At 40.3% G+C, this 27,086-nt stretch overlaps 6 protein-coding genes across 6 annotated transcripts; 5 read left to right on the top strand and 1 right to left on the bottom strand.

The window, feature by feature from the left end:
- Nucleotides 1-2,439: 2,439 nt before the first annotated feature.
- On the top strand, nt 2,440-6,609 carry GCK72_002885 (uncharacterized protein; the record flags this gene model as incomplete). The annotated part of the gene is made up of 10 exons (XM_053723671.1): nt 2,440-2,506; nt 2,554-2,716; nt 2,761-2,874; nt 2,918-3,079; nt 5,034-5,134; nt 5,182-5,344; nt 5,389-5,502; nt 5,546-5,707; nt 6,177-6,208; nt 6,491-6,609. 10 exons carry the CDS (start codon nt 2,440-2,442, stop codon nt 6,607-6,609), a joined length of 1,197 nt encoding a protein of 398 aa, XP_053592316.1.
- A 4,893-nt stretch (nt 6,610-11,502) lies between these two features.
- On the top strand, nt 11,503-14,075 carry GCK72_002884 (uncharacterized protein; the record flags this gene model as incomplete). The annotated part of the gene is made up of 4 exons (XM_053723670.1): nt 11,503-11,696; nt 11,942-12,082; nt 13,072-13,799; nt 13,957-14,075. The coding sequence occupies 4 exons, from the start codon at nt 11,503-11,505 to the stop codon at nt 14,073-14,075; spliced, it is 1,182 nt and encodes a 393-aa protein (XP_053592315.1).
- Nucleotides 14,076-16,144: 2,069 nt separating this feature from the next.
- GCK72_002883 (uncharacterized protein) lies at nt 16,145-19,370 on the top strand (the record flags this gene model as incomplete). Its single annotated transcript, XM_003099012.2, has 4 exons — nt 16,145-16,276; nt 16,636-16,760; nt 18,022-18,222; nt 19,238-19,370. The coding sequence occupies 4 exons, from the start codon at nt 16,145-16,147 to the stop codon at nt 19,368-19,370; spliced, it is 591 nt and encodes a 196-aa protein (XP_003099060.2).
- Nucleotides 19,371-20,756: 1,386 nt separating this feature from the next.
- GCK72_002882 (uncharacterized protein) lies at nt 20,757-21,718 on the bottom strand (the record flags this gene model as incomplete). Its single annotated transcript, XM_003099033.2, has 4 exons — nt 20,757-20,882; nt 20,930-21,081; nt 21,132-21,279; nt 21,329-21,718. 4 exons carry the CDS (start codon nt 21,716-21,718, stop codon nt 20,757-20,759), a joined length of 816 nt encoding a protein of 271 aa, XP_003099081.2.
- A 522-nt stretch (nt 21,719-22,240) lies between these two features.
- On the top strand, nt 22,241-22,962 carry GCK72_002881 (uncharacterized protein; the record flags this gene model as incomplete). Its single annotated transcript, XM_053723669.1, has 4 exons — nt 22,241-22,249; nt 22,466-22,621; nt 22,667-22,802; nt 22,853-22,962. 4 exons carry the CDS (start codon nt 22,241-22,243, stop codon nt 22,960-22,962), a joined length of 411 nt encoding a protein of 136 aa, XP_053592314.1.
- A 652-nt stretch (nt 22,963-23,614) lies between these two features.
- Nucleotides 23,615-23,950, top strand: GCK72_002880 (uncharacterized protein; the record flags this gene model as incomplete). Its single annotated transcript, XM_003099047.2, has 2 exons — nt 23,615-23,668; nt 23,720-23,950. The coding sequence occupies 2 exons, from the start codon at nt 23,615-23,617 to the stop codon at nt 23,948-23,950; spliced, it is 285 nt and encodes a 94-aa protein (XP_003099095.2).
- Between the last annotated feature and the right edge of the window lie 3,136 nt (nt 23,951-27,086).

Genomic DNA, 27,086 nt, shown 5'->3' with positions numbered 1-27,086 from the left:
ACACTGCTTTCAAAACTTTAATTTATTTCTTCAAATCTAGTTTCTGAGTAAAGTTATTCATGTATTTGTGAAAAATTCATTGGAAAAGTCGTCAGTCATCGTAAGTAGTCTCAAAGTTGACTTTTTGCAGAGTTTCAAAATAATTTCTGTGTGTCTAAACCTGTCCAACAAGATCTAGCCACTATTTGCACGGCACAATTTCAACAACTGCGCTCCACCGAAAAGCCCTTGAGAAATGTCTCTTTTTCTCTGCGTCTCTCGATTTCTCACGCAATTTTAGTCGGTTTCGGTAGAGCGCGGTTGCAAGAAGTGTGCAGTGCTAATAGATCAAGCCAACTATTGAGAATCGAAAATAAATTTCACGTTTCTTTACTCTGTTTTCTTATATTGCAGAAAGAAAAAATCTGAAAAAAAACCCCGTGAACTTTCATAGAATTTCAAAGAAAAATGGAATATTTTTCACGTGAACTAACACCAAGGCCTACTCTACTTTTCCACGTTTCTTTTCCACTTTTCCACGCACGTTCTTCTATTCGCTTCCAGAAACATCCACGTCTGGATCAGTTCTCTCTTTTTCTCTCATCGAGAAGCGCCCACTTCATCAACAGCTCCTTCAAATTCATACTGGTTTTTCAGCTCAATCCGGAAGGTAAGAATATCTAAAGCAATCAAAAGTACCGGGTATTCCTCTGAAATTACGATATTTTGACATTTTAAAAGCCACGACGGGGCTAAAGCGACGCGTGGCGAAGAAAAATCCGCATTAAATACTCAGTCGAAAAAATTGTGTACACTTCCCACGGTGATTGCGGACTAGTGTGTACAGTAACCCGAAAATCATATACAAATGTTTTTAAGTGCAGAAAGCCACATTAAAAATGAGAAAATGTGGTTTTTCTGTGAGAAAAAGACTCTATTGGCAAAAAATTGCTTTGAAAAAAAATAAAAGAACAAATTCAGGGAAAATATGTGGAAAATTAAGTGTGAGGGCTTAAAAATTTGTGTTGCTGCAAGAAATAAGCTGAAAAGGCCTTCCAAATGTTTCAATGGACTGAAACCAATGGTTTTATTGAATTTTATAGCCTAGATTTACTATAGGAAACTGTTTCACCGAAAAATCCAGTCCAGTTTTTGAAAAAAATGGATAAATAAATTGTTTTTCCCTATTTTTTCGACATTTTCATGAAAAAACGGCCTTCAAAAAGTTTCAATCAACAGAAACTCATGTTTTTATCAAATTCTCGACCCTCATGTTACTTAAAAAGAACATTTCAGAAAAAAATCCAGTCCAGTTTTAGAGAAAATAAAAAAATTAAGATTTTTTAACTAATTTTTCGACATTTTCAAGGAAAAACGGCCTTCAAAACATTTCAATCGACTGAAACTGTTGTTTTTATTGAATTTCACTGCCTGATTTTACTCTGGGGAACAGTTTCGACAAAAAATCCAGTCCAGTTTTTTATAAAATGTCTTTTCTTTTTCAAAAAAGTAGTTTTCTGTGATAAAAACGTAATAATAATCGAGATTTTGAGTTTTCCACAATTGTCAACAATGAAAAATGGTTTGTTTCAGTTTATATCACCAATAATGCGTTATATATGTGTCGGTTGTCAGATTGGTACCAAAATGTCAAAAACAAAAAACAAAAAAGTTTTGCCAGTAGTGGGGGTCGAACCCTGGTTGTCAGATTGATACCAAAATGTCAAAAACAAAAAACAAAAAAGTTTTGCCAGTAGTGGGGGTCGAACCCTGGTTGTCAGATTGGCACCAAAATGTCAAAAACAAAAAACAAAAAAGTTTTGCCAGTAGTGGGGGTCGAACCCTGGTTGTCAGATTGGCACCAAAATGTCAAAAACAAAAAACAAAAAAGTTTTGCCAGTAGTGGGGGTCGAACCCTGGTTGTCAGATTGATACCAAAATGTCAAAAACAAAAAACAAAAAAGTTTTGCCAGTAGTGGGGGTCGAACCCTGGTTGTCAGATTGGCACCAAAATGTCAAAAACAAAAAACAAAAAAGTTTTGCCAGTAGTGGGGGTCGAACCCTGGTTGTCAGATTGGTACCAAAATGTCAAAAACAAAAAACAAAAAAGTTTTGCCAGTAGTGGGGGTCGAACCCTGGTTGTCAGATTGGTACCAAAATGTCAAAAACAAAAAACAAAAAAGTTTTGCCAGTAGTGGGGGTCGAACCCTGGTTGTCAGATTGGTACCAAAATGTCAAAAACAAAAAACAAAAAAGTTTTGCCACGAGTGGGGGTCGAACTCTGGTTGTCAGATTGGTACCAAAATGTCAAAAACAAAAAACAAAAAAGTTTTGCCACGAGTGGGGGTCGAACCCTGGTTGTCAGATTGGTACCAGAAAACAAAAAAGCCAGCAAAATTTTTTTCAAAAACGACCATGTTTTGCAGCATTGAAAAAAAAAGCCGTCAAATTCATCAAAAAATGGAGGATTATGACGAGAATCACCTGGGGATAAATTGGAAGGAGTATCTGAAAATTGTGCCAACCGGTATGCTCTTATAGAATTCATATTTTTCTTCACAATCAAATTTTCAGAACACAGAAACCAAAAAATCGGCAGAAGCATGCAAATCCAGATGTTACAACGGCTTCTTGACGAAGGGTTGCAAAACCGGGAACCGATCGTGATGGACCATTTTTGGAGAAAGATAGTGGATGAGGAGCAGTGGGAGGGTGGTTTTAAACCCTACAACGACCAGTAAGTACCACGTGTTTTCTTCAAATTCCACTCAATTTTTTCAGCTATAGTCATGTTCTTGCGAAGAAAGTGGAAAAGCTCATTTTTCTCCCAATAGAGTACCGGGCTCTCATCTTGTTCATCACCTCCCGTGTTGTCACCCCGGATTTCCGGAATCAGTGAGTCAAATCGTGGTTTCAAGTGTAAAATTTATATTTGTAGGCTAGAGGAGGCCGAGTGCAAGTGTGAATACGACAATCGCCGCCGAATCGTCAAGTTGGAAGTCAAGTTCAAGTCAAGTCAAGTTGATTCGGTGAAGAATGATAAGGAGGAGCCCCAAGATGTGCCAAAAAATCTCCCGATTGAAGCACAAGGGTTGACAAAGTGAGTTGGCTGAAACAGTGACGGCAAAACGCGCGAAAGGCAAGCCAGAGACCATTTCTTTCGGTTTCATTGCTATGGAAACGCGCTTAAGAAGCCCCAGTGAACTGGAAAACGCGTCAAAACGACGCCAGGTAGACCTAGAGGCGCGCTGATGGGACGCCAGCCAACCTCAATCCTACTTGTGAAAGCTGAAAACGCGCCTAAAACACGCCAGATTTCGGGTTACCAAAGAGAACGCGCTAAAGACACGCCAGTTTTCGAATTCCCAGAGAAATCGCGCTGAAGACACGCCAGGTCTCGGATTTTACAGAGAGAACGCGCCAAAGACACTCCATATTTCGGGTTTTCTAGGAAAACGCGCCTAAAACACGCCAGATTTCGGGTTTCCAGAGAAATCGCGCCGAAGACGCGCCAGTTCCGGATTTTCTTAGAAATCGCGCTAAAAACGCGCCAGATTTCGGGTTTTTAGAGAAAAAGCGCCTAAAACACGCCAGATTTCGGGTTTTCAGAGAAAACGCGCTAAAGACACGCCAGATTTCGGGTTTTCTAGGAAAACGCGCCTAAAACACGCCAGATTTCGGGTTTCCGCTGGCTCGCCTTCGACGCGTTTTCTAACTAGAATTGATCAGAGAGCGTCAACGGTGCGCCAGACCGTTTTTTCTTCGACAATGATTGAAAATTGGATGTTTCCAACCAAATTCCGAAACTCTTTCAGTTTTAAGAATTTTTGATCGAAATTTCGTATGAAAAATGAGAAATTTCCAGTCGAAAAACGCTGAAGATCGGGTTACAGACTTCCAGGAAAAAAATTGCTAAAAATCATCAAAAATCTCGAATTTTCAAAACGGATCCATCTGAAATCGGACAAATGCGCTCTATTGATGAACCAAGTTTTTCAACACCCAATTATTCATAGAGCGCATTTGACACTTTCTCGGGGAACCTATTCCCAATTTTCTCATTTTTTCAGTCAAAAACATTCTGTCCAAAATCTACTTGAAAACGCGTCAACGGTACGCCAGTAATTTCTGAAATCTTCAGCTACAATCTGGCGTGCCTTTGGCGCGCACCGAAAAATAATTTCATTTCGAACACGTCAACGGCGCGCCAAAGGTACAGAATTATCGTAAATCTTCTAAAAGTGACTGAACCTCGTGTCTGGCGTATCTCTGACGCGTTTCCGTCAAAATTAAGTTATTCCATCATTTCTAGAAATTCGATTTTTATCGCGAGATTGTAATTTTGCAGACTACAAACTACAATTTTGACTGAAAATGAGCAAAGTCTTCTCAGAGTCTACAAACTACACATTTCTAGGAAATTTTCGAGAGAAATCGTTCGAAAACCTAGTTAGACTACAAACTACACATTTATACACGCGCCAAAGACACGCCAGAACCTACATTTTGACTTCAAGTAGTTCAGCAAAGCCACCTGACTGGCACTCCTCTGACGCTTTTTGGTGTGAAGTTTGAACAAAAAAGTTTTGCCAGTAGTGGGGGTCGAACCCTGGTTGTCAGATTGGCACCAAAATGTCAAAAACAAAAAACAAAAAAGTTTTGCCAGTAGTGGGGGTCGAACCCTGGTTGTCAGATTGGTACCAAAATGTCAAAAACAAAAAACAAAAAAGTTTTGCCAGTAGTGGGGGTCGAACCCTGGTTGTCAGATTGGTACCAAAATGTCAAAAACAAAAAACAAAAAAGTTTTGCCAGTAGTGGGGGTCGAACCCTGGTTGTCAGATTGGTACCAAAATGTCAAAATGTCAAAAACAAAAAACAAAAAAGTTTTGCCACGAGTGGGGGTCGAACTCTGGTTGTCAGATTGGTACCAAAATGTCAAAAACAAAAAACAAAAAAGTTTTGCCACGAGTGGGGGTCGAACCCTGGTTGTCAGATTGGTACCAGAAAACAAAAAAGCCAGCAAAATTTTTTTCAAAAACGACCATGTTTTGCAGCATTGAAAAAAAAAGCCGTCAAATTCATCAAAAAATGGAGGATTATGACGAGAATCACCTGGGGATAAATTGGAAGGAGTATCTGAAAATTGTGCCAACCGGTATGCTCTTATAGAATTCATATTTTTCTTCACAATCAAATTTTCAGAACACAGAAACCAAAAAATCGGCAGAAGCATGCAAATCCAGATGTTACAACGGCTTCTTGACGAAGGGTTGCAAAACCGGGAACCGATCGTGATGGACCATTTTTGGAGAAAGATAGTGGATGAGGAGCAGTGGGAGGGTGGTTTTAAACCCTACAACGACCAGTAAGTACCACGTGTTTTCTTCAAATTCCACTCAATTTTTTCAGCTATAGTCATGTTCTTGCGAAGAAAGTGGAAAAGCTCATTTTTCTCCCAATAGAGTACCGGGCTCTCATCTTGTTCATCACCTCCCGTGTTGTCACCCCGGATTTCCGGAATCAGTGAGTCAAATCGTGGTTTCAAGTGTAAAATTTATATTTGTAGGCTAGAGGAGGCCGAGTGCAAGTGTGAATACGACAATCGCCGCCGAATCGTCAAGTTGGAAGTCAAGTTCAAGTCAAGTCAAGTTGATTCGGTGAAGAATGATAAGGAGGAGCCCCAAGATGTGCCAAAAAATCTCCCGATTGAAGCACAAGGGTTGACAAAGTGAGTTGGCTGAAACAGTGACGGCAAAACGCGCGAAAGGCAAGCCAGAGACCATTTCTTTCGGTTTCATTGCTATGGAAACGCGCTTAAGAAGCCCCAGTGAACTGGAAAACGCGTCAAAACGACGCCAGGTAGACCTAGAGGCGCGCTGATGGGACGCCAGCCAACCTCAATCCTACTTGTGAAAGCTGAAAACGCGCCTAAAACACGCCAGATTTCGGGTTACCAAAGAGAACGCGCTAAAGACACGCCAGTTTTCGGGTTTTCAGAAAAATCGCGCTGAAGACACGCCAGGTTTCGGATTTTACAGAGAGAACGCGCCAAAGACACTCCATATTTCGGGTTTTCTAGGAAAACGCGCCTAAAACACGCCAGATTTCGGGTTTCCAGAGAAATCGCGCCGAAGACGCGCCAGTTCCGGATTTTCTTAGAAATCGCGCTAAAAACACGCCAGATTTCGGGTTTTTAGAGAAAAAGCGCCTAAAACACGCCAGATTTCGGGTTTTTAGAGAAAACGCGCTAAAGACACGCCAGATTTCGGGTTTTCTGGGAAAAACGCGCCAAAGACACGCCATATTTCGGGTTTTCTAGGAAAACGCGCCTAAAACACGCCAGATTTCGGGTTTCCAGAGAAATCGCGCCAAAGACACGCTAGTTTTCGGGTTTTCAGAAAAATCGCGCCAAAAACACGCCAGAATCATTTTCTTAGAGAAAGTTGTGTTAAAAATGCCGAGAAAATCTGGCGTGCATTTGGCGCGTTTTTTTAATCTAAAAAATTTCCAGGAATGTACGCGATCCGTGCTGGTCGTGAGCGTGTCACCAACGAGGACTTCATGAATGCTGTCCGCGAAGTCGGTGACGCATTGCGCCTCGAAACGAAACTCGACAAGAAGCCAGTCTAATTTATTCCCCCCTTTTTACTCCCCCTGCTTTTTGACGCCCCTGCCTTGATAAATTCTACTTGTAAAAAACAAAAAATTCTTGTCACCCATAAAACTTTATAATTTCCCGATTTACCTCTAATGTTCGCTATTTTCAGCCTTTTTTCCGTTCTGTCGATGTTGTCCCTGATTTGCGGCGTTTCTGAAAATTCAGGCGGAGAAGTATATAGAGTATTTCTACAACTAACCGCATTAAAATCACGTTGAGCGATCGTTGAAAGCCTTTGAAGACGCATGACCAGCATTCCTGGAAACATACACATTATTTGAGAGAATTGAGAGAACGAGGAGACAAAACGACTCAAAAAAGGAAAAATTCAGCTGAGCAGCGCTAAAACGAAGAATGCCGATTTTGAAGCAATTTTTGATATTTTCAGAGAGTATCGTTGTTTTAATGAGAACAATTGATCAAAATAGTATTCGGAGACAACATTTCGGCGGAAAAAGTGGGAGAAAAATGGCGGAGAATACACAAAAACTTACAGAAACGGTCAGAAACTTTAGCGCTGTTAACCAGCGCTAAAATACTACGACACTCCAAAATTACGCAAGCGCGTGTTGTTTACCGAAAATCGACACCATTTTTTAGCGCTGTTAACCAGCGCTAAACGGAAGGTGTGCCAATTTCTAGTTTTTCCTGCAGTTTTGATATATTGAAAAGAAACAAATGTACGAATATCAGTCTGACACATCTGGCATAAGTATTTCAAAGCCTTTTTTTTTGGTTTTTAAGGAAAAAAACGATGAAATTGATGAGAATAGTTATATTTTAATTTAATTCATGAGTTTTCCGTCTTTGCGTCCCGAATTCTCTTCAATTTTTCATATGTTTACTATTTTCAGCGAAGATGGGGAGCCCGAAAAGTGTGTACACCGTCGGCGCGTTTGTTGGTGTCTACAATCGCCTCGGTTCAACAATCGGCCACGTGGATAAGAGAGAGACCACTCACCCTTTTGCAAACACCCGAAGGATAGAAGTAAGTCGAAGAAATAAAGAAAATTTCAGGAAGTTCGGGAAAAATTGCATAGTTTCGAACGAAAATCATCCAATTTTGGTGTAAGATTCACCGCGAAAAAACGCGTCAAAGGCCATTGGACAAGAGAAAAAAAAGAAAATTCTGGATTAGAGAGCACGGTCTCATCAGCAATGGACTCTCTCCAGACTTCAAAATGTGGTGCTTTATCGAATTATTTCGATTTTTAAAAATTTGAGAAATTTTCGCACTGCTTTGATAAATTTCGAGGAATAATCGAGTCTAGCGTGCCTTTGACGCATTTTTATTAACGTTTTTATTCAAACATCAAGTCTGGCGTGCCTTTGCCGTTTTTCATCTAAAGGCGCGCTTTTGACGCGTTTTTTTGCAGTAAAACAACGTTTTCAGTTGTATTTTCGCCATTTCCAACTCCTTCCTCACCATCTTTGTGCCGTCCGACAAAAATCAACAAATCCATTGCCGATTTTCCGGTATACGACCGTGGCGTCGAAATCAACATGTTTTCCATCGTATTCTCCACTTTTTTGATCGTTTTGAATGTGGTTTTGACGGCGGTGACGGAGGATTTGGCGATGATAATGAGTTGGTCCTGAGAAAGAAGAACGGGATTTCAGTGAAATTTTCGATGAAAAATGAGCAGTTTTTAGTTTATTCTCATTAAAAACAGAATCAAAACTATCTGGCGCACCTCACACGCGCTCCCGATAACTAAAATTTCCGATTTCAAACCGGAATGACCGAATCTGGGGTGCCTTCGACGCGCTTGTGATTATTTTCATTAGTTTTATGTGATTTTGTGTTCAAAAACAGATTTTCTGGAATTTTATTTAGGAAAACCAAATGAAATCATCTTTTTTCTCATTCCGGTATTTCACGACGGTCTGCTGCGCCGCCGGTGGTCGCGATTTTTGTCAATTTGAATAATTTTCCGCTTGAAAAACTGGATTTTAGTAGAGATTTTGAATCTGGCGCGCCTTGGACGCGTTTTCAACAATTTCGCATTAAAATGTTGGTTTTCTTCGCAACATGATTCAGCTAGTTTTTCTGGATCTGGGCCACCTTTGACGCGATTCAATCTGATTTTTTTGAAAAATCTGTGAATTTTCTACTAGTTTTAGGAAAAGTATTGTAATATCTATAGTCTGGCACAACTGAGGCGCGTTCTTACTAAAAAAATGATTTCTAGGGCGCCTCTGACGCAATTTTTCAGCAAAATATCATTTTTTCGACCAGAAAGATCGATTCCTCTATCATTTTCATCATAAAAACCCGATTTTCCTGCTGACAATCAACTATACCGTACCATTACACTGAAATTCCCGTTTCCTATCGAATGTGGTCGTCGAACACTCGAAAATGTTGGCGTCTTCCGTGGATTTGCTGAAAAATTATTGGATTCTATCGGAATTTCAACAAATTTCAATAAAAACGGCACATTTCGAACCTGGAATTGGTGAATTGCTCCATATGAGCTGACAGTGGGGAAACAGGTGACGTGACGGAAGTGAATTCCCTTTTTTGCTGAAAAATGACATATTTTCACGAGATTTTGAGCAGAAATACGAACTTTTCAGTGATTTTATCAGCTTCAGCGCCTTGGGAATACCAAAATACTCCAAAAAATGTTCGAATCGACAAAAATCACTTCTGAAGCCGTGACGTCATCTGGATTCACTTTAGCACGAAAATTCAGTATACCTCAAAGAATCAGAATCCGGAATCTTCGCGAGGAGCGCCATGAGCATATAAAATGCACTTTTTCTGACGGTTTCAGGACGGAGAAGAAGATTCTGGAGGCATCGAAAACGTCGGCAGCTGGAATTCAATAGATTTTAGGTTTCATGCTGGTCAGATACCTTGAAAAACTGTCACAGAGGATCCGGGAAGATCGTAGAACGTTGACATGAGCTTTTGCCTGAAAATAAATTATGTAATTTAAAGTTTTTTTTTCGTTTTTGTTAAAATATTTTTCAAGCAAATAACAGAAAGCAAATTTATCGCTGAAAACAAAGAAAAGGTCCTAAACCATTTCTTTCAGGTGTTTCAGATTGACATTCATCCAGTTTTTTATTTAAAATATATCACAACTCCTGAAAACCTAGAAATTGGCACACCTTCAGTTTAGCGCTGGTTAGCAGCGCTAAAAATGGTATCGATTTTCGGTAAAAAACACGCGCTTGCGTAATTTCGGAGTGTCGTAGTATTTTAGCGCTGTTAAACAGCGCTAAAGTTCGAGGCTTGCGATGACTCATTTCTGACCGTTCTTCACTATTTTTCGTCACGTTTCCCCGAATTCAGCTAAATTATATCGTTTTTCCGAAATCTTATCAATTTTCACAACGCAAATCGATCTTTATCGATAAAAAATCTTTATATTTGGCACGAAGTCGAATTCTGAGCGCCGTAGTTACATTTTAGCGCTCCTAAGCAGCGTTAAAGTCTCAGTTCACGGTTTCTCGCACTTCTTTTTCCATTTTTTCGCCGAAAATTTGTCTCCGAACGATATTTTACTCGATTATCATCATTAAAACAACAATTCTCTCCGAAAATATCGAAAGATTCCTTGAAAATCGGCAGTTCTTCGTTTTAGCGCTGCTTAGTAGAATGACTTCATTTTTGAAACGTTGTGATGATTTTCTCTTCGCTTTTATTGCATCGTTTTGGTCTCTTCCTTCTCTCAATACTCTCAAGTAATGTGTATGTTTCCAGGAATGCCGGTCTTCAAATGCTCTCGTCCACCGATCACTCAATTTTTGGATTTTATGCGGTTAGTTGAAGAAATACTCTAAATACTTCTCCGCCGGAATTTTCAGATTCGCCGCAAATCACGGGAAAATCGGTAGAAAGGGATGTCAAAGAAGTGGATCTTCAATTCACTGAAAGGTAACCGATTTTTGAGATTTTTCGTTAAATAATTAGGCTTAAAACGCTATTTTCAAAAAAAAAACCTGGAGAGAGTCTACTGCTGATGAGACCGCGCTCTCAATCCAGAATTTTGAATCTTTTCTTGTCCAGTAGAAAGCGGTCGAAACAAGGATCTATAGAGGAAAAAATAAAAAATTTCACGTGGCGAAAAACGTGAACTTTGTAAAATTTTCGAGAAATTTTTTTCCACGTTCACGTGAAATCACTGGCGGTTTTGTTTTCGCATCTTTTCCACATGATCCACGTGGCATGAGTTGGCAAAATGCCTTTCGAAATTTCAATTGGGAATCACTTTTTTCTTTTAGTTTTATAAAACAGTTTTCCTCTTTTTTCTGATTCTTTTTCTCTATTTTCCCATCGGTTCCATCTGCTTAAGAGCATAATTTTTCAGTTGCTGCAATGTCCAAATCGAAGAAATCTGATGCGGACATCGAAAAGTTCCGTTGTTCAAAGTGCAAACGAGAATTCTCGTAAGTCGTTTTCCATTGAAGGGGCTCTGGTTTTCTTTTAAAAAACAGACTTTTTGATACGAAGTCTGTTTGTCTGAAACTTCTTTTTTCATCTTGTCATGTTCCAATTTTTAGGTATATGAGTGGTGCCAACAACCACATACGCAACGAGCACCCAAACGAAAAGGAAGTCATCATTGAATCGACAAGGACGGGGTGAGAAAATATTTTTAATTTCTTCGCTCGGTGAAATATTTTTTGAGAGTATCGGCGAGAGACACAGAATTTTGACAGTTTTTGATCTATTTTGATAGTTTTTCATGATAATTTACAATAGTTATTCGAAAAATAGCGAAAATAGGTGAAAAACTGTGAAAATCAGATTCGGCGCCAGAAAAACTCTGCGTCTCTTGCCGATACTCTCTCGTTTGCGGTGGGGCGTGGTTGTAATAAAAATGCTCCACTAATAGAAAAAACTATAGCAAATGAGTATTTGTCTTCTTTCCAGATTGATCAAAGAGGAGTCGGAGTTCACTCTGAGCATCTTAAAAACCGAGGACACGGTTAACAGAGAGTTCATTGAGACCGAACTGGAAGAGACGCTCCCGACGGAATCAGATCTCTTCCCTAACTTGAGCAAGAACAGAGTCAAGGCGGAGCAATTTGAGGAAGAATCTGGGTAAGTATCTCTTATTCCATTCACGACACCTCATACTTTTGCGTTTGTCTCGGCTGAAATGTGTCCTATAACAAAATTTTCAGTTTTTGTAAAACTTTCGAAAGCTTTTTTGGTGAATCGAAACGTTTTAGCTGAGATATGCAAAACTGTATGAATGTGTACTTACTGTATGCTACAGTATGTGCATACGGTGCTCCTAATTGTGAGCGGTTTTGAGAATAACCATCAAATAATTCTCTTTCTAGCAACGCGATGGCTGAAAAAACGAAAGTCGTCAATCTGGGAAGAGTGAAGTCTGAGGAAGCAGATGATTCGGTGAAGAATGATAAGGAGGAGCCCCAAGATGTGCCAAAAAATCTCCCGATTGAAGCACAAGGGTTGACAAAGTGAGTTGGCTGAAACAGTGACGGCAAAACGCGCGAAAGGCACGCCAGAGACCTTTTCTTTCGGTTTCATTGCTATGGAAACGCGCTTAAGAAGCCCCAGTGAACTGGAAAACGCGTCAAAACGACGCCAGGTAGACCTAGAGGCGCGCTGATGGGACGCCAGCCAACCTCAATCCTACTTGTGAAAGCTGAAAACGCGCCTAAAACACGCCAGATTTCGGGTTACCAAAGAGAACGCGCTAAAGACACGCCAGTTTTCGAATTCCCAGAGAAATCGCGCTGAAGACACGCCAGGTTTCGGATTTTACAGAGAGAACGCGCCAAAGACACTCCATATTTCGGGTTTTCTAGGAAAACGCGCCTAAAACACGCCAGATTTCGGGTTTCCAGAGAAATCGCGCCGAAGACGCGCCAGTTCCGGATTTTCTTAGAAATCGCGCTAAAAACACGCCAGATTTCGGGTTTTTAGAGAAAAAGCGCCTAAAACACGCCAGATTTCGGGTTTTTAGAGAAAACGCGCTAAAGACACGCCAGATTTCGGGTTTTCTGGGAAAAACGCGCCAAAGACACGCCATATTTCGGGTTTTCTAGGAAAACGCGCCTAAAACACGCCAGATTTCGGGTTTCCAGAGAAATCGCGCCAAAGACACGCTAGTTTTCGGGTTTTCAGAAAAATCGCGCCAAAAACACGCCAGATTTCGGATTTTTAGTGAAAACTCGCCAAAAACACGCCAGCCTTCCGGTTTTCTGGGAAATCGCGCCAAAGACACGCCAGATTTTGGATTTTCAGAGAAATTGCGCCGAAGACACGCCAGATTTCGGGTTTTCAGAGAGAACGCGCCAAAGACACGCCAGACATCAAGTTTTAAAAAAGGAAAACGCGGAAAAAATCGAGTTTTCCAGCTGGAATCTGTAAAAAAACGCGTCCCAGGCACCCCAATTTCTGCTATTTATGAGGCTATCTCATGCAACGAGCTCCGAATTTTCAGATCTCAACTCCATCGAGAAGTCGACCCACTTCTTAACAACGTTCTTCAAGTCGAGCAGGGAAAAATCAGTTACTCAGATGTCGGAGGGCTCACGGAGCAGATCGATAAACTCCGTGAGTTCGCCGAGCTCCCTGTGGTCAATCCGGAACTCTTCCGCCGCATTGGAATCTCTCCGTTCAATGCATGTCTCCTCTTCGGACCATCTGGAACCGGAAAGACGCTTCTGGCAAGCGCATTGAAGTCTCAACTGGATTGTGCCTTTATCAAGGTCGTTTCGTCGGAAATCGTCGACAAATACATTGGAGAATCGGCTAGAATTATTCGAGATATGTTCAATTACGCCCGTGATCATCAGCCGTGCGTCGTCTTCATGGATGAGATTGATGCTATTGGTGGACGGAGATTCCCGAAGGGAACGTCGGCGGATCGAGAGATTCAGAGAACTCTCATGGAGCTTCTGAATCAGTTGGACCGAATCGACTCGCTCGGGACAGTGAAGGTCATTATGGCGACAAATCGACCGGATACGCTGGATCCGGCACTTCTTCGTCCTGGACGACTCGATCGAAAGATTGAAATCGGACTGCCGGATGAGCAATCGAGAATTGAGATTCTGAAGATCCACTCGAATAAGATTACGAAGCATGGAGAGATTGACTTCGAGGCGGTTGTGAAGTTGTCCGATGGATTCTCTGGAGCTCACTTGAAGAATGTGTGCACTGAAGCAGGTACGAAGAATTCTTTTCTCATTTTTAAGCCAATAACACGCTGAAAACAATCATTTTCTTAGAGAAAGTTGTGTTAAAAAAGGCCGAGAAAATCTGGCGTGCATTTGGCGTGTTTTTTCCTCACAAAACCTGTTATTTTTATCTGAAAATTTTCCAGGAATGTACGCGATCCGTGCTGGTCGTGAGCGTGTCACCAACGAGGACTTCATGAATGCTGTCCGCGAAGTCGGTGACGCATTGCGCCTCGAAACGAAACTCGACAAGAAGCCAGTCTAATTTATTCCCCCCTTTTTACTCCCCCTGCTTTTTGACGCCCCTGCCTTGATAAATTCTACTTGTAAAAAACAAAAATTTCTTGTCACCCATAAAACTTTATAATTTCCCGATTTACCTCTAATGTTCGCTATTTTCAGCCTTTTTCCGTTCTGTCGATGTTGTCCCTGATTTGCGGCGTTTCTGAAAATTCAGGCGGAGAAGTATATAGAGTATTTCTACAACTAACCGCATTAAAATCACGTTGAGCGATCGTTGAAAGCTTTTGAAGACGCATGACCAGCATTCCTGGAAACATACACATTATTTGAGAGAATTGAGAGAACGAGGAGACAAAACGACTCAAAAAAGGAAAAATTCAGCTAAGCAGCGCTAAAACGAAGAATGCCGATTTTGAAGCAATTTTTGATATTTTCAGAGAGTATCGTTGTTTTAATGAGAACAATTGATCAAAATAGTATTCGGAGACAACATTTCGGCGGAAAAAGTGGAAGAAAAATGGCGGAGAATACACAAAAACTTACAGAAACGGTCAGAAACTTTAGCGCTGTTAACCAGCGCTAAAATACTACGACACTCCAAAATTACGCAAGCGCGTGTCACGGTATATCCGCCCACTAATACGCCAAACTTTTCTGCCTCCCACTCAGCTAGCCGTTTCGATCGAACGGCGGTTGACTTTCGTTCTTGGTGGGATAACGGAGCATCGTTGCCACGCAAAGTACAGTGGATGGCGGAACCCGCGAGATGTCGGCTGCTGCTTTAAGTATAAAAGCGTTCCGCAACGATGCTCCGTTATCCCGCAACGAAGCTCCGTTATCCCGCCAAGAACGAAAGTCAACCGCCGTTCGTTCGAAACTGCTAACTGAGCACCGCTTGAGAAACGCGTCAGTGCGCGGCTTGGCGCACTACGCGTTTTTAAAATTTTTCCACTGAGGTTTCAGATTTCTTCGATAAAAACATGGTTTCTCATGGATTTTTCAACACTCATTCGCTACGTTTGCTTAATGTGATATGTGGCTACATTTTAAGTACAAAAACCTCGCTGGTGGTTAGATTTGAAGAAAGAAATTGTCTTTAAAAGAAATTTTCTACGAATTTTTAAAATAAAAGTCAGCGAAAACATATTTCGCGGCTTTAAAACAGTGTCGTTTTTTGTAAGAAGATATTTTTGAAAGGAATAAATATTATTTAGCAAAAAATTCTGAAGAATTCCCTTTTTTCGCTTAGTTTTTACTAGAATTAATGCCTATTGTCCCGGTCTCAATTTTTGCGTTTTTTGTCCACAGATGACAAGAAAACTTTGCGAGGACTATATTATCATTGGATATTGTACAAATAACTTAAGAATCACGTAAATTTTGAGTTTCGTTCAAGTCTGCTGTATCTAGCTTCAGAGCGTCCCAGTAGCGGGGTTCTGGGGCATTATTTCGTGTTGTCAGACGTTTTCTAGTTGATAGAAGTCTACTAATGACCATTTTAACCTTTTCCATTTGTCTTCCTACTGTGAAAAAAATAAAGTTTGGCCAAGGATTTTCAAAAAAAATTTTCGCGCCCAAAACGCTTTAGTTCACAAATGCACTAAAGTGTTTTGGGCGCGAAAATTTTTTTTGAAAATCCTTGGCCAAACTTTATTTTTTTCACAGTAAATCTTGATTTTTGACAGAATCAGCTCTAGTATTAGCGCCTTTCTCGTGCGCGGTGCCGAGAAACGCGTCAGATCGGTTGAAGGCGTATTAGTGGACGGATAGGGTGTGCGTGTTGTTTACCGAAAATCGACACTATTTTTTAGCGCTGGTTAGCAGCGCTAAACTGAAAGTTAGCCAATTTTTAGATTTTGAGGAGTTTTCCTGCAGTTATGATATATTGAAAAGAAACAACTGTACGAATATCAATCTAAAACAACTGGAAAAAGCGCTAAATTCCAAATTTTCAGTGTTTTGGTTGGTTTTCAATGAAAAATTGAAGAAATTGATGAGAAAAGTTATGTTTCAATATAATTCATGTGTTTTTCGTGTTTTCTTTCCCGAATTCTTTCAAATGTTTCATATTTCCACTATTTTCAGCGAAGAATGGAAGCCCGGCACCGTCGGCGCGTGTTGGTGTCGTACAATCACCTCAGTTCCACAATCGGCCACGTCGATAAGAGAGAGACCATCGCCGACTTGTTTACGAACACCCGAGGGATAGTTGGCTTACGTCAAGTAAGTCGAAGAAATAAAGAACATTTCAGGAAATTCGGGAAAAATTGCTTAATTTCGAGTGAAAATCGTCAATTTATTGGTCCGAGAGTTTGACAGAAAATGCGCCAAAGGTGCGCAGGATAAAGAGTTTTCAAGTCACTTAGATTGGTGACCACAATCTGGCGCAACTTTTGCGCTTTCTGATCCAATTTTGGCTTAAAATGCTTCATTTTTCGTTTTGAACCAACCAAAAGTAAGCGATTATCAGCGACTTTTCGAATTTTCTAATCGAAATTTCGCAAAAAATGGAGTAAATGCCTAACAAAAGCTGGAAAACCTGATAAATTCCACTTTTAGCTCTAAAACTCTCTGAATTTCAGATCTACGCATCGAACGATGAAATCGACGTCGGCGACATATTCGAGAAGGAGATTTGTGAGGAACGGGCGACCGATGAGGCGGTGATCGCATTGAATGTGATGTCGAGTCATCGGATGCATAACAAGTCATCGTTGAGGGTGTTATTGATCGATGTATCGGACTAGACACGTCTTCTACTCGTTCATTTGATCTACCCGGCATCGGATAGTGCCTATAAAATGGCAAATACTAGAAAAAAGGGTGAGCAGTCGAAAAACTCTGCAAATCGGGGTTTATCAACCAAATTCCAATGGAAATCACCAATTTTAGAGCGGAAGACAGTAAAAAATAAGCCATTTTCAGTCAAAAACGCTGAAAATTGAGTGATTCCTGAGATCGAGTTATGCTGGCTCGCCTTCGACGCGTTTTCTAACTAGAATTGATCAGAGAGCGTCAACGGTGCGCCAGACCGTTTTTTCTTCGACAATGATTGAAAATTGGATGTTTCCAACCAAATTCCGAAACTCTTTCAGTTTTAAGAATTTTTGATCGAAATTTCGTATGAAAAATGAGAAATTTCCAGTCGAAAAACGCTGAAGATCGGGTTACAGACTTCCAGGAAAAAAATTGCTAAAAATCATCAAAAATCTCGAATTTTCAAAACGGATCCATCTGAAATCGGACAAATGCGCTCTATTGATGAACCAAGTTTTTCAACACCCAATTATTCATAGAGCGCATTTGACACTTTCTCGGGGAACCTATTCCCAATTTTCTCATTTTTTCAGTCAAAAACATTCTGTCCAAAATCTACTTGAAAACGCGTCAACGGTACGCCAGTAATTTCTGAAATCTTCAGCTACAATCTGGCGTGCCTTTGGCGCGCACCGAAAAATAATTTCATTTCGAACACGTCAACGGCGCGCCAAAGGTACAGAATTATCGTAAATCTTCTAAAAGTGACTGAACCTCGTGTCTGGCGTATCTCTGACGCGTTTCCGTCAAAATTAAGTTATTCCATCATTTCTAGAAATTCGATTTTTATCGCGAGATTGTAATTTTGCAGACTACAAACTACAATTTTGACTGAAAATGAGCAAAGTCTTCTCAGAGTCTACAAACTACACATTTCTAGGAAATTTTCGAGAGAAATCGTTCGAAAACCTAGTTAGACTACAAACTACACATTTATACACGCGCCAAAGACACGCCAGAACCTACATTTTGACTTCAAGTAGTTCAGCAAAGCCACCTGACTGGCACTCCTCTGACGCTTTTTGGTGTGAAGTTTGATACAAGAAACACGCCAAAGGTGCGCCAGCCACAACATTTTGAGTAATATTAGAGAAAATGGCGGAAATATCACAAAAATCAACTAAAAACCTCTCAAATGTTCCAATTTCCAGGCCTCGAAAGGGACGAACGCATTCCTCAGCGGATTCCTCGCGAAATGCTCTCGAAAAGGAACAAAATGGACGGAGAGGAAGACTACCGTATACTTTTTCCAATTTCCTTCAAGAACTTCTCGTCGCAATCAACTCACCCGAATGGGCAGCTTCTGAGATGATTCTCACGGCATTGGGATCCTTGTTGATCAAGAATTTTAGGTAAAAATTGACGAAATTGGAAAAAATCTTAAAAGTTTATGGAAAACGTCGAGAACTCACAAACTGGCGCACGTATGACGCGTTTTCAACTCAATTTTGATTGAAGACTCGCCGAAGATGCGCCAGACACGGTTACTGTACTGTCAGAATAAGTAGTAAAAAGTAAGATACTGGCGCACTATTGACGCGTTCGAATTCTCCAAAAACACGTCAACGCTGCGCCAGATGGTGGCTGGCGAACCTCTGACGCGATTCTGCGCGCCAAATGTGCACCAGGCTCCAGATTTCCGTCGTTTTTTTTTAAAGCATAAATACTCAAAAAGACGCCAAAGGCGCGCCAGATAGGTAAAATTATCGAAATCTGCCGAATTCCTCCAATTTCCAAATGTAAAAGTGACTGTTGTCTGGCGTACCTCTGACGCGTTTTAACTGAGTTTTAATTGAAACAACGTTGAAGGTGCGCCAGACACGGTTTCTGGACTATCAAAAGTCAAAAGTAACATGCTGGCGCACCTTTGACGCGTTCAAATCAAAGTTCGATCAGAAACGCGTCGAAGGTGCGCCAGACTCAACATTTCGAAAAAGTAGACATTCAGAGAAACCGACAGACCTTGTTTTGGCATCCTCTCATCTAGACTTTTCCATAAACGCGTCAAAGATGCGACGTGCAGAATTATCGGTAATCTTCTAAAAGTGACTGACACTGGTGTCTGGCGTACCTCAGACGCTTTTCTGTCAGAATAAAAACTCGAAAAGCGTCAAAGGCGAGCCAGTCGTACAGAAAACTGGCAAATTGCTCAAAATCGCTGGAAAAGGCTCAAAATTCAATGAAAAATGTCGAGAAGTGATAAACTGGCGCACCTCTGACGCGTTTTACCGAATTTTGATAGAAAGCGCATCATAGGTGCCTCCGGCTGAACATTTGCTTCGGTCTCGAAGTGAAAACGCGCTAACGGAACGCCAGATTCTCCGAATGTAGAATTATCGAAAATCTTGAAAATCTTCCGATTTCCAGATCAAAATCGATGGATATGACGATCCGACAGGCGAAATTGCGAAAAGATATGAAAGATGAGATAGCCGGGTGTCGTCTGAATTCTGTTGTGAAGAAGGCGTTCTATTTGATGGATGACAAGGGATCACTATGAGTCGGTGGATATATCAATGTTGACACAGAATGAGAAGCTGAAAATGTTGGAATCATCTCTGATAGATTACCTTGTGATATCGAATAACTCGGAGATTATTATATGCTCGTTTTATGTCGGGGAATGGTATAAGGAATTGGCTGAAGGTATCATACTTGTCAAGGGCCGGGCCGGGCCGGGTTTTTTTTTTCAAAACGTCAGGCCCGGCCCGAAGCCCGGCCCGGCCCGTCAGGCCCGTCTTTTTGGAGGGAATTTTTTTTTCAAATTTTTTTCGATTTTTTTCCAAATTTGATTAAAAATGTACTAAGGTCAACTCTCAGTCAATGTTTCGAGAAATTTACTAAAAAATGATGAAAAAGGTATGAAAAAACGAGTAAATTTGGAAATTTTTCCAAATGAAAAATATTCTCAAATATCCCATACCCCTGAAAAGACGGGCCTGACGGGCCGGGCCCGGGCCGAAGCTTTTCAGGCCCGACCCGGCCCGTCATTTGACAAGTATGGAAGGTATGGATAGTGTTAGGACGAATCACAAGGCCAGTCTGGAAAAGAGACGAGAAAAGCTGAAAAGAAATACGAAAGGATGATGAGACGAGGTGCGAAACTGTCGAATAAAAAGGAGATAAAACGGAGATTGGAGAAGTCGAATAAGGCGAAAATATTGTATGCGATATAGGCGGTCAAGTATCTCCCGCAATGCCGAAAGTGGTGGAAAACGACTGAAATTGGCTGAAAATCATGGTTTTTTTTTACTAAAGTTTAGAAATGTGTAGTTTGTAGTCTCTGAGAATACGTTGCTCATTTTCAGTCAAAATTGTAGTTTGTAGTCTGCGAAGTAAGCTACTGAATATTTGAGAAAAATGATGACAATATAGGCAGATAATTTGACGATTCGGGGTAATTTCAGGCGAAAATAACCAAAAAATCCCAGAATCCTAGAAAAATGACTGAAATTATATTAAATTGGTTGAAAATCTGTCAAATTTTTGCTGAAAATTAGTTATACTTTCTCTGGAATTGACCACCGCATTCGGAAATCTGGAGAGAGTCCATTGCTGATGAGACCGTGCTCTCTAATCCAGAATATTCTTCCTTTTTGAACTTGTCCAATGGAAAACGGTCGAAACAAGTGTTTCCTTTTGAAAAGAACTTACAATTTCGAAAATCAAAAAGATAGTGAACTAAGAACTACGAAAACGAAAAAGAACAATGTAAATCAAAATATTTTATTTCATATCCTCTATTCATAGAAAGAATACATAATTCTGGACTGGAAATTGACTTTAATACTGATAGGGGGTGGATTCACTGAATAAATGAGAGGGGGAATGATATCGGGGTTACATATTGATAGATGTAGAGTTTTTATGTGAATGATGCAAGTGATCACTTCAGAAGATTCAAAGCTTTTTGGAGAATCGCCGGCATAAGAGAAGGATCGAGTTTCTCGAGTTTCTCTGGCACAACGGAACGAATATCATCGGCAGTTTTCATGTCGGAGAGACACTTGGCCTGAAAATGAAAAGGTTGCAAACAGGAAAACCTGAAATCTGATTTACCTTGACATTCTCCATTTTGTACTGCACCGCCAATTCCAGCTTCTCTCTCAATGACTTCTTTGATTTTTCCATCAGGTAGTCTTCACATTGCTTACGAGCGATTGAAGCGTCGAACATGTCAACGAGGCAAAGAATAGCAACGAAATAGTCATCTGTAATGAATTTCAGTTAGTTTTTAGGTGAGTGGATAATCAGAACCTACCATCAAGGGCCTTTCCTCCGTGCAAAACTTCCAAAAACTTCTGGAATTCTTGGGGATCGATATCCTGAAGAGTTACTTCCGATTTGTCGGCCTCTGCGAAGTTTCCAAGGAACATAGACTCGAAATAGGATGATTGGTAGGATAAAGTCTGAAAATTTTGAGAACGAAAGTTAATAATCATTTGAAATTCAATTTACCAATTTGGAAAGGTAAAACTTTTCCTCTCCAACCAAAAGTGTAACATCCGAACATTTTTTCTTGCTTTCACCGAAATCCAACGTTTTTTTGGCCACAACTCCGCTCAATTTGGTGATTCGAAAATTGAGTTCAATTTTGACTTCTTCGTCTGCAGAAAATCTTCTTCTCAAGACGTCCCATTTCATAAGACGAACTTTGTGACAAGTGTCATTATTAGTAAAGACAGCCTTTTGATGTTGACTTTGTTTACTTTCAACTCTCCTGTTGTTAGAAAACATCTTGATCTCAATTTCCGCTTCTATTGAAAAATTTTCATCGAAGGTGTCATGATCTTTAGTCAGATCACGATCTAACAAAAGAGTTCGACGTTTGGACTCTTTTGTTATCATTTCAAAGACCTTTGTTATATATTTTCTATAGGTTTTGTTGTAAATCTTTTATTCTCCGCAGAAACTCGCATCAGGCGCGCAACATTCAGAGCTTGATCATTTGACGGAGGAATCTCTGAGAAATCGCATTTTCTAAATTTCAATGAAATTGGTAGAGGCCAAAACTAGACATTTCCTATAACTTTTGTTATAGGAAAGATATGGACAAACGCTAACTTGCATCTGAACAAACATGTTTTGTTTAGTATTTTCATCAAAAGTTCAGGTCATTTGACCAAGGAATCTCATTTCCTATAACTTTTGGCCTCTACCAATTTCATTGAAATTTACAAAACATGCTTGTTCAGATGCAAGTTAGCGTTTGTCTATATCTTTTCTAGAACAAAAGTTATAGGAAATGTCTAGTTTTGGCCTCTACCAATTTCATTGAAATTTAGAAAATGCGATTTCTCAGAGATTCCTCCGTCAAATGACCTGAACTTTCGAAATGGATTCGAGGTTGTGGAGAATGAGGAGGGGCTCATGGAGACGGTAAGAATTCGGAACCTGGGTGATTCTGAAAAGTGGAATGTTGATTTTCAAAAAATTTTCGTTTTTCCTAGAAATTTCGAAAGTTTTTATCTGAAAACATTTCATCTTTTCATTGACAAAACAGGTCTGAAAATGTCTGATTCCCCAGATAATAACAGAATTTCTGTCTAATTTTCTAGTTTTCGACAAAAAATAAATCCGATTTCTTATTTTCAGGATCAAAATACGTCCGCACCAGAAGGCACTAACACCGAAGCAGATGAAAGTCTCGAAAATGCAGAAAACGCGAGAAAAGCAAACGAAGCAGCTGCCAAACCACGTGGAAACCTCAAACTCGAACCACTGCCCAAAAAGCTGATTCCGATTCATCAGGTTCGTCTTGATTCAATTTTTCACTTTAAAAAACCAAAAAATCAGGCTGAAAATCATGAAAAACTGGGAAAATTGCAGGCAATCTTCGTGAACGACCCGAAACTGTCCGATTTCAAGAGCTTGTTTGTCGAGAAAGGGTTCAAGGCAGAATTTCTCAGCGGAACTCTTCTTATCAAGGGAGGTAAGTCACAACTTGGCTCGATGCCAGACACAAATACCGTACTGTTTCAGGAAAGTGTTCGATTCGTCGTGGTGAAATGGGATTCTCTATGGAGGGAGCGCTGGAGAAGGACTATTACAAACTTCGAAATCTGTTCTTCAATCAATTCGGTGTTCTATAAAATCTGTGATCTCTTTTGTCATTTTCCCCGGAATTCATGAAATTTTACATTCGACATTTTCCATTCACATTACAGCATTTTGGGTAGTTAACTAACCATTAATTGACGAACTTGAATAACAAGCCTATTAACTCAAAAGCTTCTATTAGTTTTACATAAATCTGACCAAAATGACTATAAGAAATGGTTTGTCAACATATTCTAGAGATATACCTATATTATTGGAAAGATGAGAAAATGCTGATTCCAAATATATTTCTAGTTTTTTGCCCTTGAGGCCTAGTATTCGAGCAACGGAAGTATTTGTTATTCTTAGAAAAAAACAAAAAATTCAGATTTTCAGAAAACAGTCGAAGAAAAAACGGACACTCGCCTGGCACACTTTCGAAAATACCGATCAGTATAAATATGCAGTTTTTCATGGAAAATTGGAAATGAATTTTTCTAAACACTTAATTCCACGTGATCTTTTTACGTGTAGGAAAGAAAATTTTCAAAAATTTTGATTTGTTAAACTCGTAACCTTTACACCTTATCTCCCCTCGAAATCTAGAGCAAAGATCTAGAGCATCGATAAGCGTTCGGCATAAATAGCTGGCGATTCCACCAGAATCTTCAATTTCTACTCGTCAAATCGCTTCAAACCAGCACCATGGCTCAACCCGTTCCACCACCAAACGCCAAGATCGTCTTCAAGCTTCCCAAGGTATAAGCTCCGGATTCTTTGGACCCACACCCTGAATTTCCCATTTTCCAGGATGGCGACCAGAAAAAAGCGACCAACGCCATGGCACCATCCGTTCTCCCAGGAGCACGACCAACCGCTGCCAAGCAGTTGAGTCGAATGGCAGCGGTGTATCCTACTCTCTATGTCCCACCTGGAGTCATCCATCCTACTCTCTATGTCCCACCCGGAGTCATCCAAGCCCAACAGAAGCCGGAAAAGAAGTGGATTCGATTTAATGGACGATTATGTCGATTGCATTAAATTTTTGTGCTCTTTTGAATAAATATTTGAATTCTTTGTTCTTTTTTGTCACTTACAACAGGATCATTTGAGAAGGATGACATTTTAAGATTGAGTAATGCTTCTTCCATCTTTCGCATGTCCACTTCAGTATGGTCGAGTTTCTTCTGGTTCTCTTCACAAAGACAGAGCTCTTGGTGACTGAACTCTTCTTGATATTCGCGATGTGTCTAGAATCGACATCTACTTTCATCTACTAACACTATCGATACAAATTTCATTTCAGAAACATGAAAATACCCCGTTTTTTTGGGAACTTTGATTTCATTTATTTCTAACCCGGGAGGATTCAAACCCGCGTCTACTGGAGTAACCACCAGCCCGGATAAGTATAGACTATTACAGCGCCAGGCTCGATCAGTCTAACCGGAACCGACACAGATAAGAATGGTGGGGGAAGTCAATATTGTTATAGGACAGATATTTCGCCTCTATCTTTCCCATAAGATATAGAAAACATGATTTAGGATCGATCCATGTTTATTGAGTAAGCGGAGAGAGGTCCAGATGGACCGACCTCCCTCCGGCCAGATGTAAACTCTTACTGATGAAATAGAATAGAATACTCGTGGGTGTGGCTCCGCGTGCCTTTTCCTCCCTCGTCCCTCTCACTCATGTGACCACCCGCAAGGCGGAAGAGCCACAAGAGTGACGGACTCGGGCGATAGAATAAGAAAGGGACCAACGACCAGAAGTGGTCGAATGGCCTTTCACAATATCATCGAAAATTACCCGTTCTTTTGAGTTTTGAATACAATTTCATTGAAAATGTCCCGTTTTTGGGAGTTTTGATTCGAATTTCATTCATTTCTAACCCGGGAGGATTCAAACCCGCGCCTACTGGAGTAACCCCCAGCCCGGATAAGTATAGACTATTACAGCGCCATGCTCGATCAGTCTAACCGGAACCGACACAGATAAGAATGGTGGGGGAAGTCAATATCATCGAAAATTACCCGTTCTTTTGAGTTTTGAATACAATTTCATTGAAAATGTCCCGTTTTTGGGAGTTTCGAATATAATTACTTTTATTTCTAACCCGGGAGGATTCAAACCCGCGTCTACTGGAGTAACCCCCAGCCCGGATAAGTATAGACTATTACAGCGCCATGCTCGATCAGTCTAACCGGAACCGACACAGATAAGAATGGTGGGGGAAGTCAATAACTTACCAATTTTTGAGTCTCTCTTGTGTTACTGGCAACTCTCCTCATATAACGTGTTGTGAGAAACTGTAAGCAATTGAATAAACATGGAGAAGATTGAAAGACCTTCTTCTAGGCCGGAGTGAGGGGAGAATGACTGAGTAGTGGTCTACTAACAGATATGTGCAGAGGGCGGGGCCTATTACCCGTTATGATTTCCCAAGGAGATAAGGTTGCAGATGGTAATACGTGAAGAAAAATGTCCGAGACAGCATACCGAGAGTGACAATGTGTGAATTAGTTGACATTTTTACATTGGAAAAAAACATCTGCCATTTCCTTTTTTCTCGAACTACCGCAGTAGGTATCAATAATTGGGGTCAGAGAAAAAGTAACTTTTCGAAAAACTAAGACATTAATCAAAAGATAACTGATAAGATCGATTAGTTTTGAAATTTAATATTTCCTCGAAAAGTGTAGAAAGTGGGCGAGATAGTGATGAGAAGGGTTGTCAAAAAGGCCGTGGGCATATCTATATGCTCGAAGAGTCCATGTAAAACTACTGATAAGTGATAGTATGAAGGTTTTGGAAATGTAATACTACAGTTATTGTCTTGTTGGGAGAAGCTACTGGAAAACGAAGAGAATCTCACATAAAAGCTTGGAACTGTACTCTATCTCAAGATAGATGACTCTAGTATCAACATTAAAATCATGAATTAAAGAGATTTAGCATGAAGAAGTAACTTGAGCGAGAAATAAAAGGGATGAAAACCCGAGAGCTCGAAATGAGAGGACTGCTCGGTGCGCCAGTGAAAGGAAGACTGACTGTATTCCAAATGTCTATTCTCATATGATCATGGGGGCGTGTCCTATTTCCTGTCATCTGTCAGATTTTCCAGGAAGATAAGTGACAAGTGGGAGAGAATAACAACAAGAACACTGGCCGAGATCTTCACACTAATTGATTTGTTGTTTTATGGTTTCACCTGTCGACGTGAGATATCTACCAACTAGCAGTGTGTGCTTACCGAAAATTAATTATCGGTAAATGCCCTTACCGGTAAATTACCGGTAAATTACCGGTAAAATTTTACCGAAATTTACCGGTAATTTACCGGTATTTACCGAATTTACCGATAATTTACCGGTAAATTTGGCGAGCATTTACCGGTAATTACCGGTAAATTACCGGTAAATTTCGGTAAATTAAACAAGGCGCGGAGCGTTATTTCGGAGCATCGTTGTTTTTCGAATTCGATTTGTTCCGAATTTTTTCCTTTCTGGATTGTTCAATGAGAACCGAAAACGATCAAGATACTATGGAAGATGACAGTGATGACATATAAAAATCATCAATTCAGTCGAATATTCGCAGAAAATGCCCCCAAAAACCACTTTCAAAAATTACTGCTGAAAAAAACATGTTTTTCGAAAAAAGTCTGTTCATCAGGGCCGACCGGGCCGTGCCGGTGAAAATTTTTAAATCGGCCCGGCCCGCCTGGCCCGTGACAAGTATGATGGCGAGGGTGAAGTATGGTGAGGAAGAATGTTAAGATGTTTTTGATGTTTTGAATGAAATGTGTTTATAAACTTTCTTACATTTATTATCATGCATCAACTCAATATTAGTCTAATCAACTCAATATTAGTCTAATCAACTCAATATTAGTCTAATCCTAGAACCGCATCAATCTAATCGCAATCTCATTAGATTAGTGGATTTCGCTTGCGCAAACTTCGTTCGCGCCAGGATCCACGAATAAGTCAGTAAAAAACGCTCAAAATTTCTTTCAATTATTATTTTAATGTTTTTTTTTCTAAGTTTTATTTCCCTATTTATGGATCGGAAGTTTGAAACCGTTGCGAACTAATCTTGTTTACGGTTTTACCGACTTTTTCATTATTTTCAACTATTGAAAATTGTATTTTTCGGTTTCTATGGCTCCTCA

This window comes from Caenorhabditis remanei, chromosome I, assembly GCF_010183535.1.
Source record: "Caenorhabditis remanei strain PX506 chromosome I, whole genome shotgun sequence".
Taxonomy (NCBI): Eukaryota; Metazoa; Nematoda; class Chromadorea; order Rhabditida; family Rhabditidae; genus Caenorhabditis; species Caenorhabditis remanei.
The sequence above is the reverse complement of the archived record's forward strand: the minus strand, read 5'-3'. Positions and strand labels throughout refer to the sequence as shown.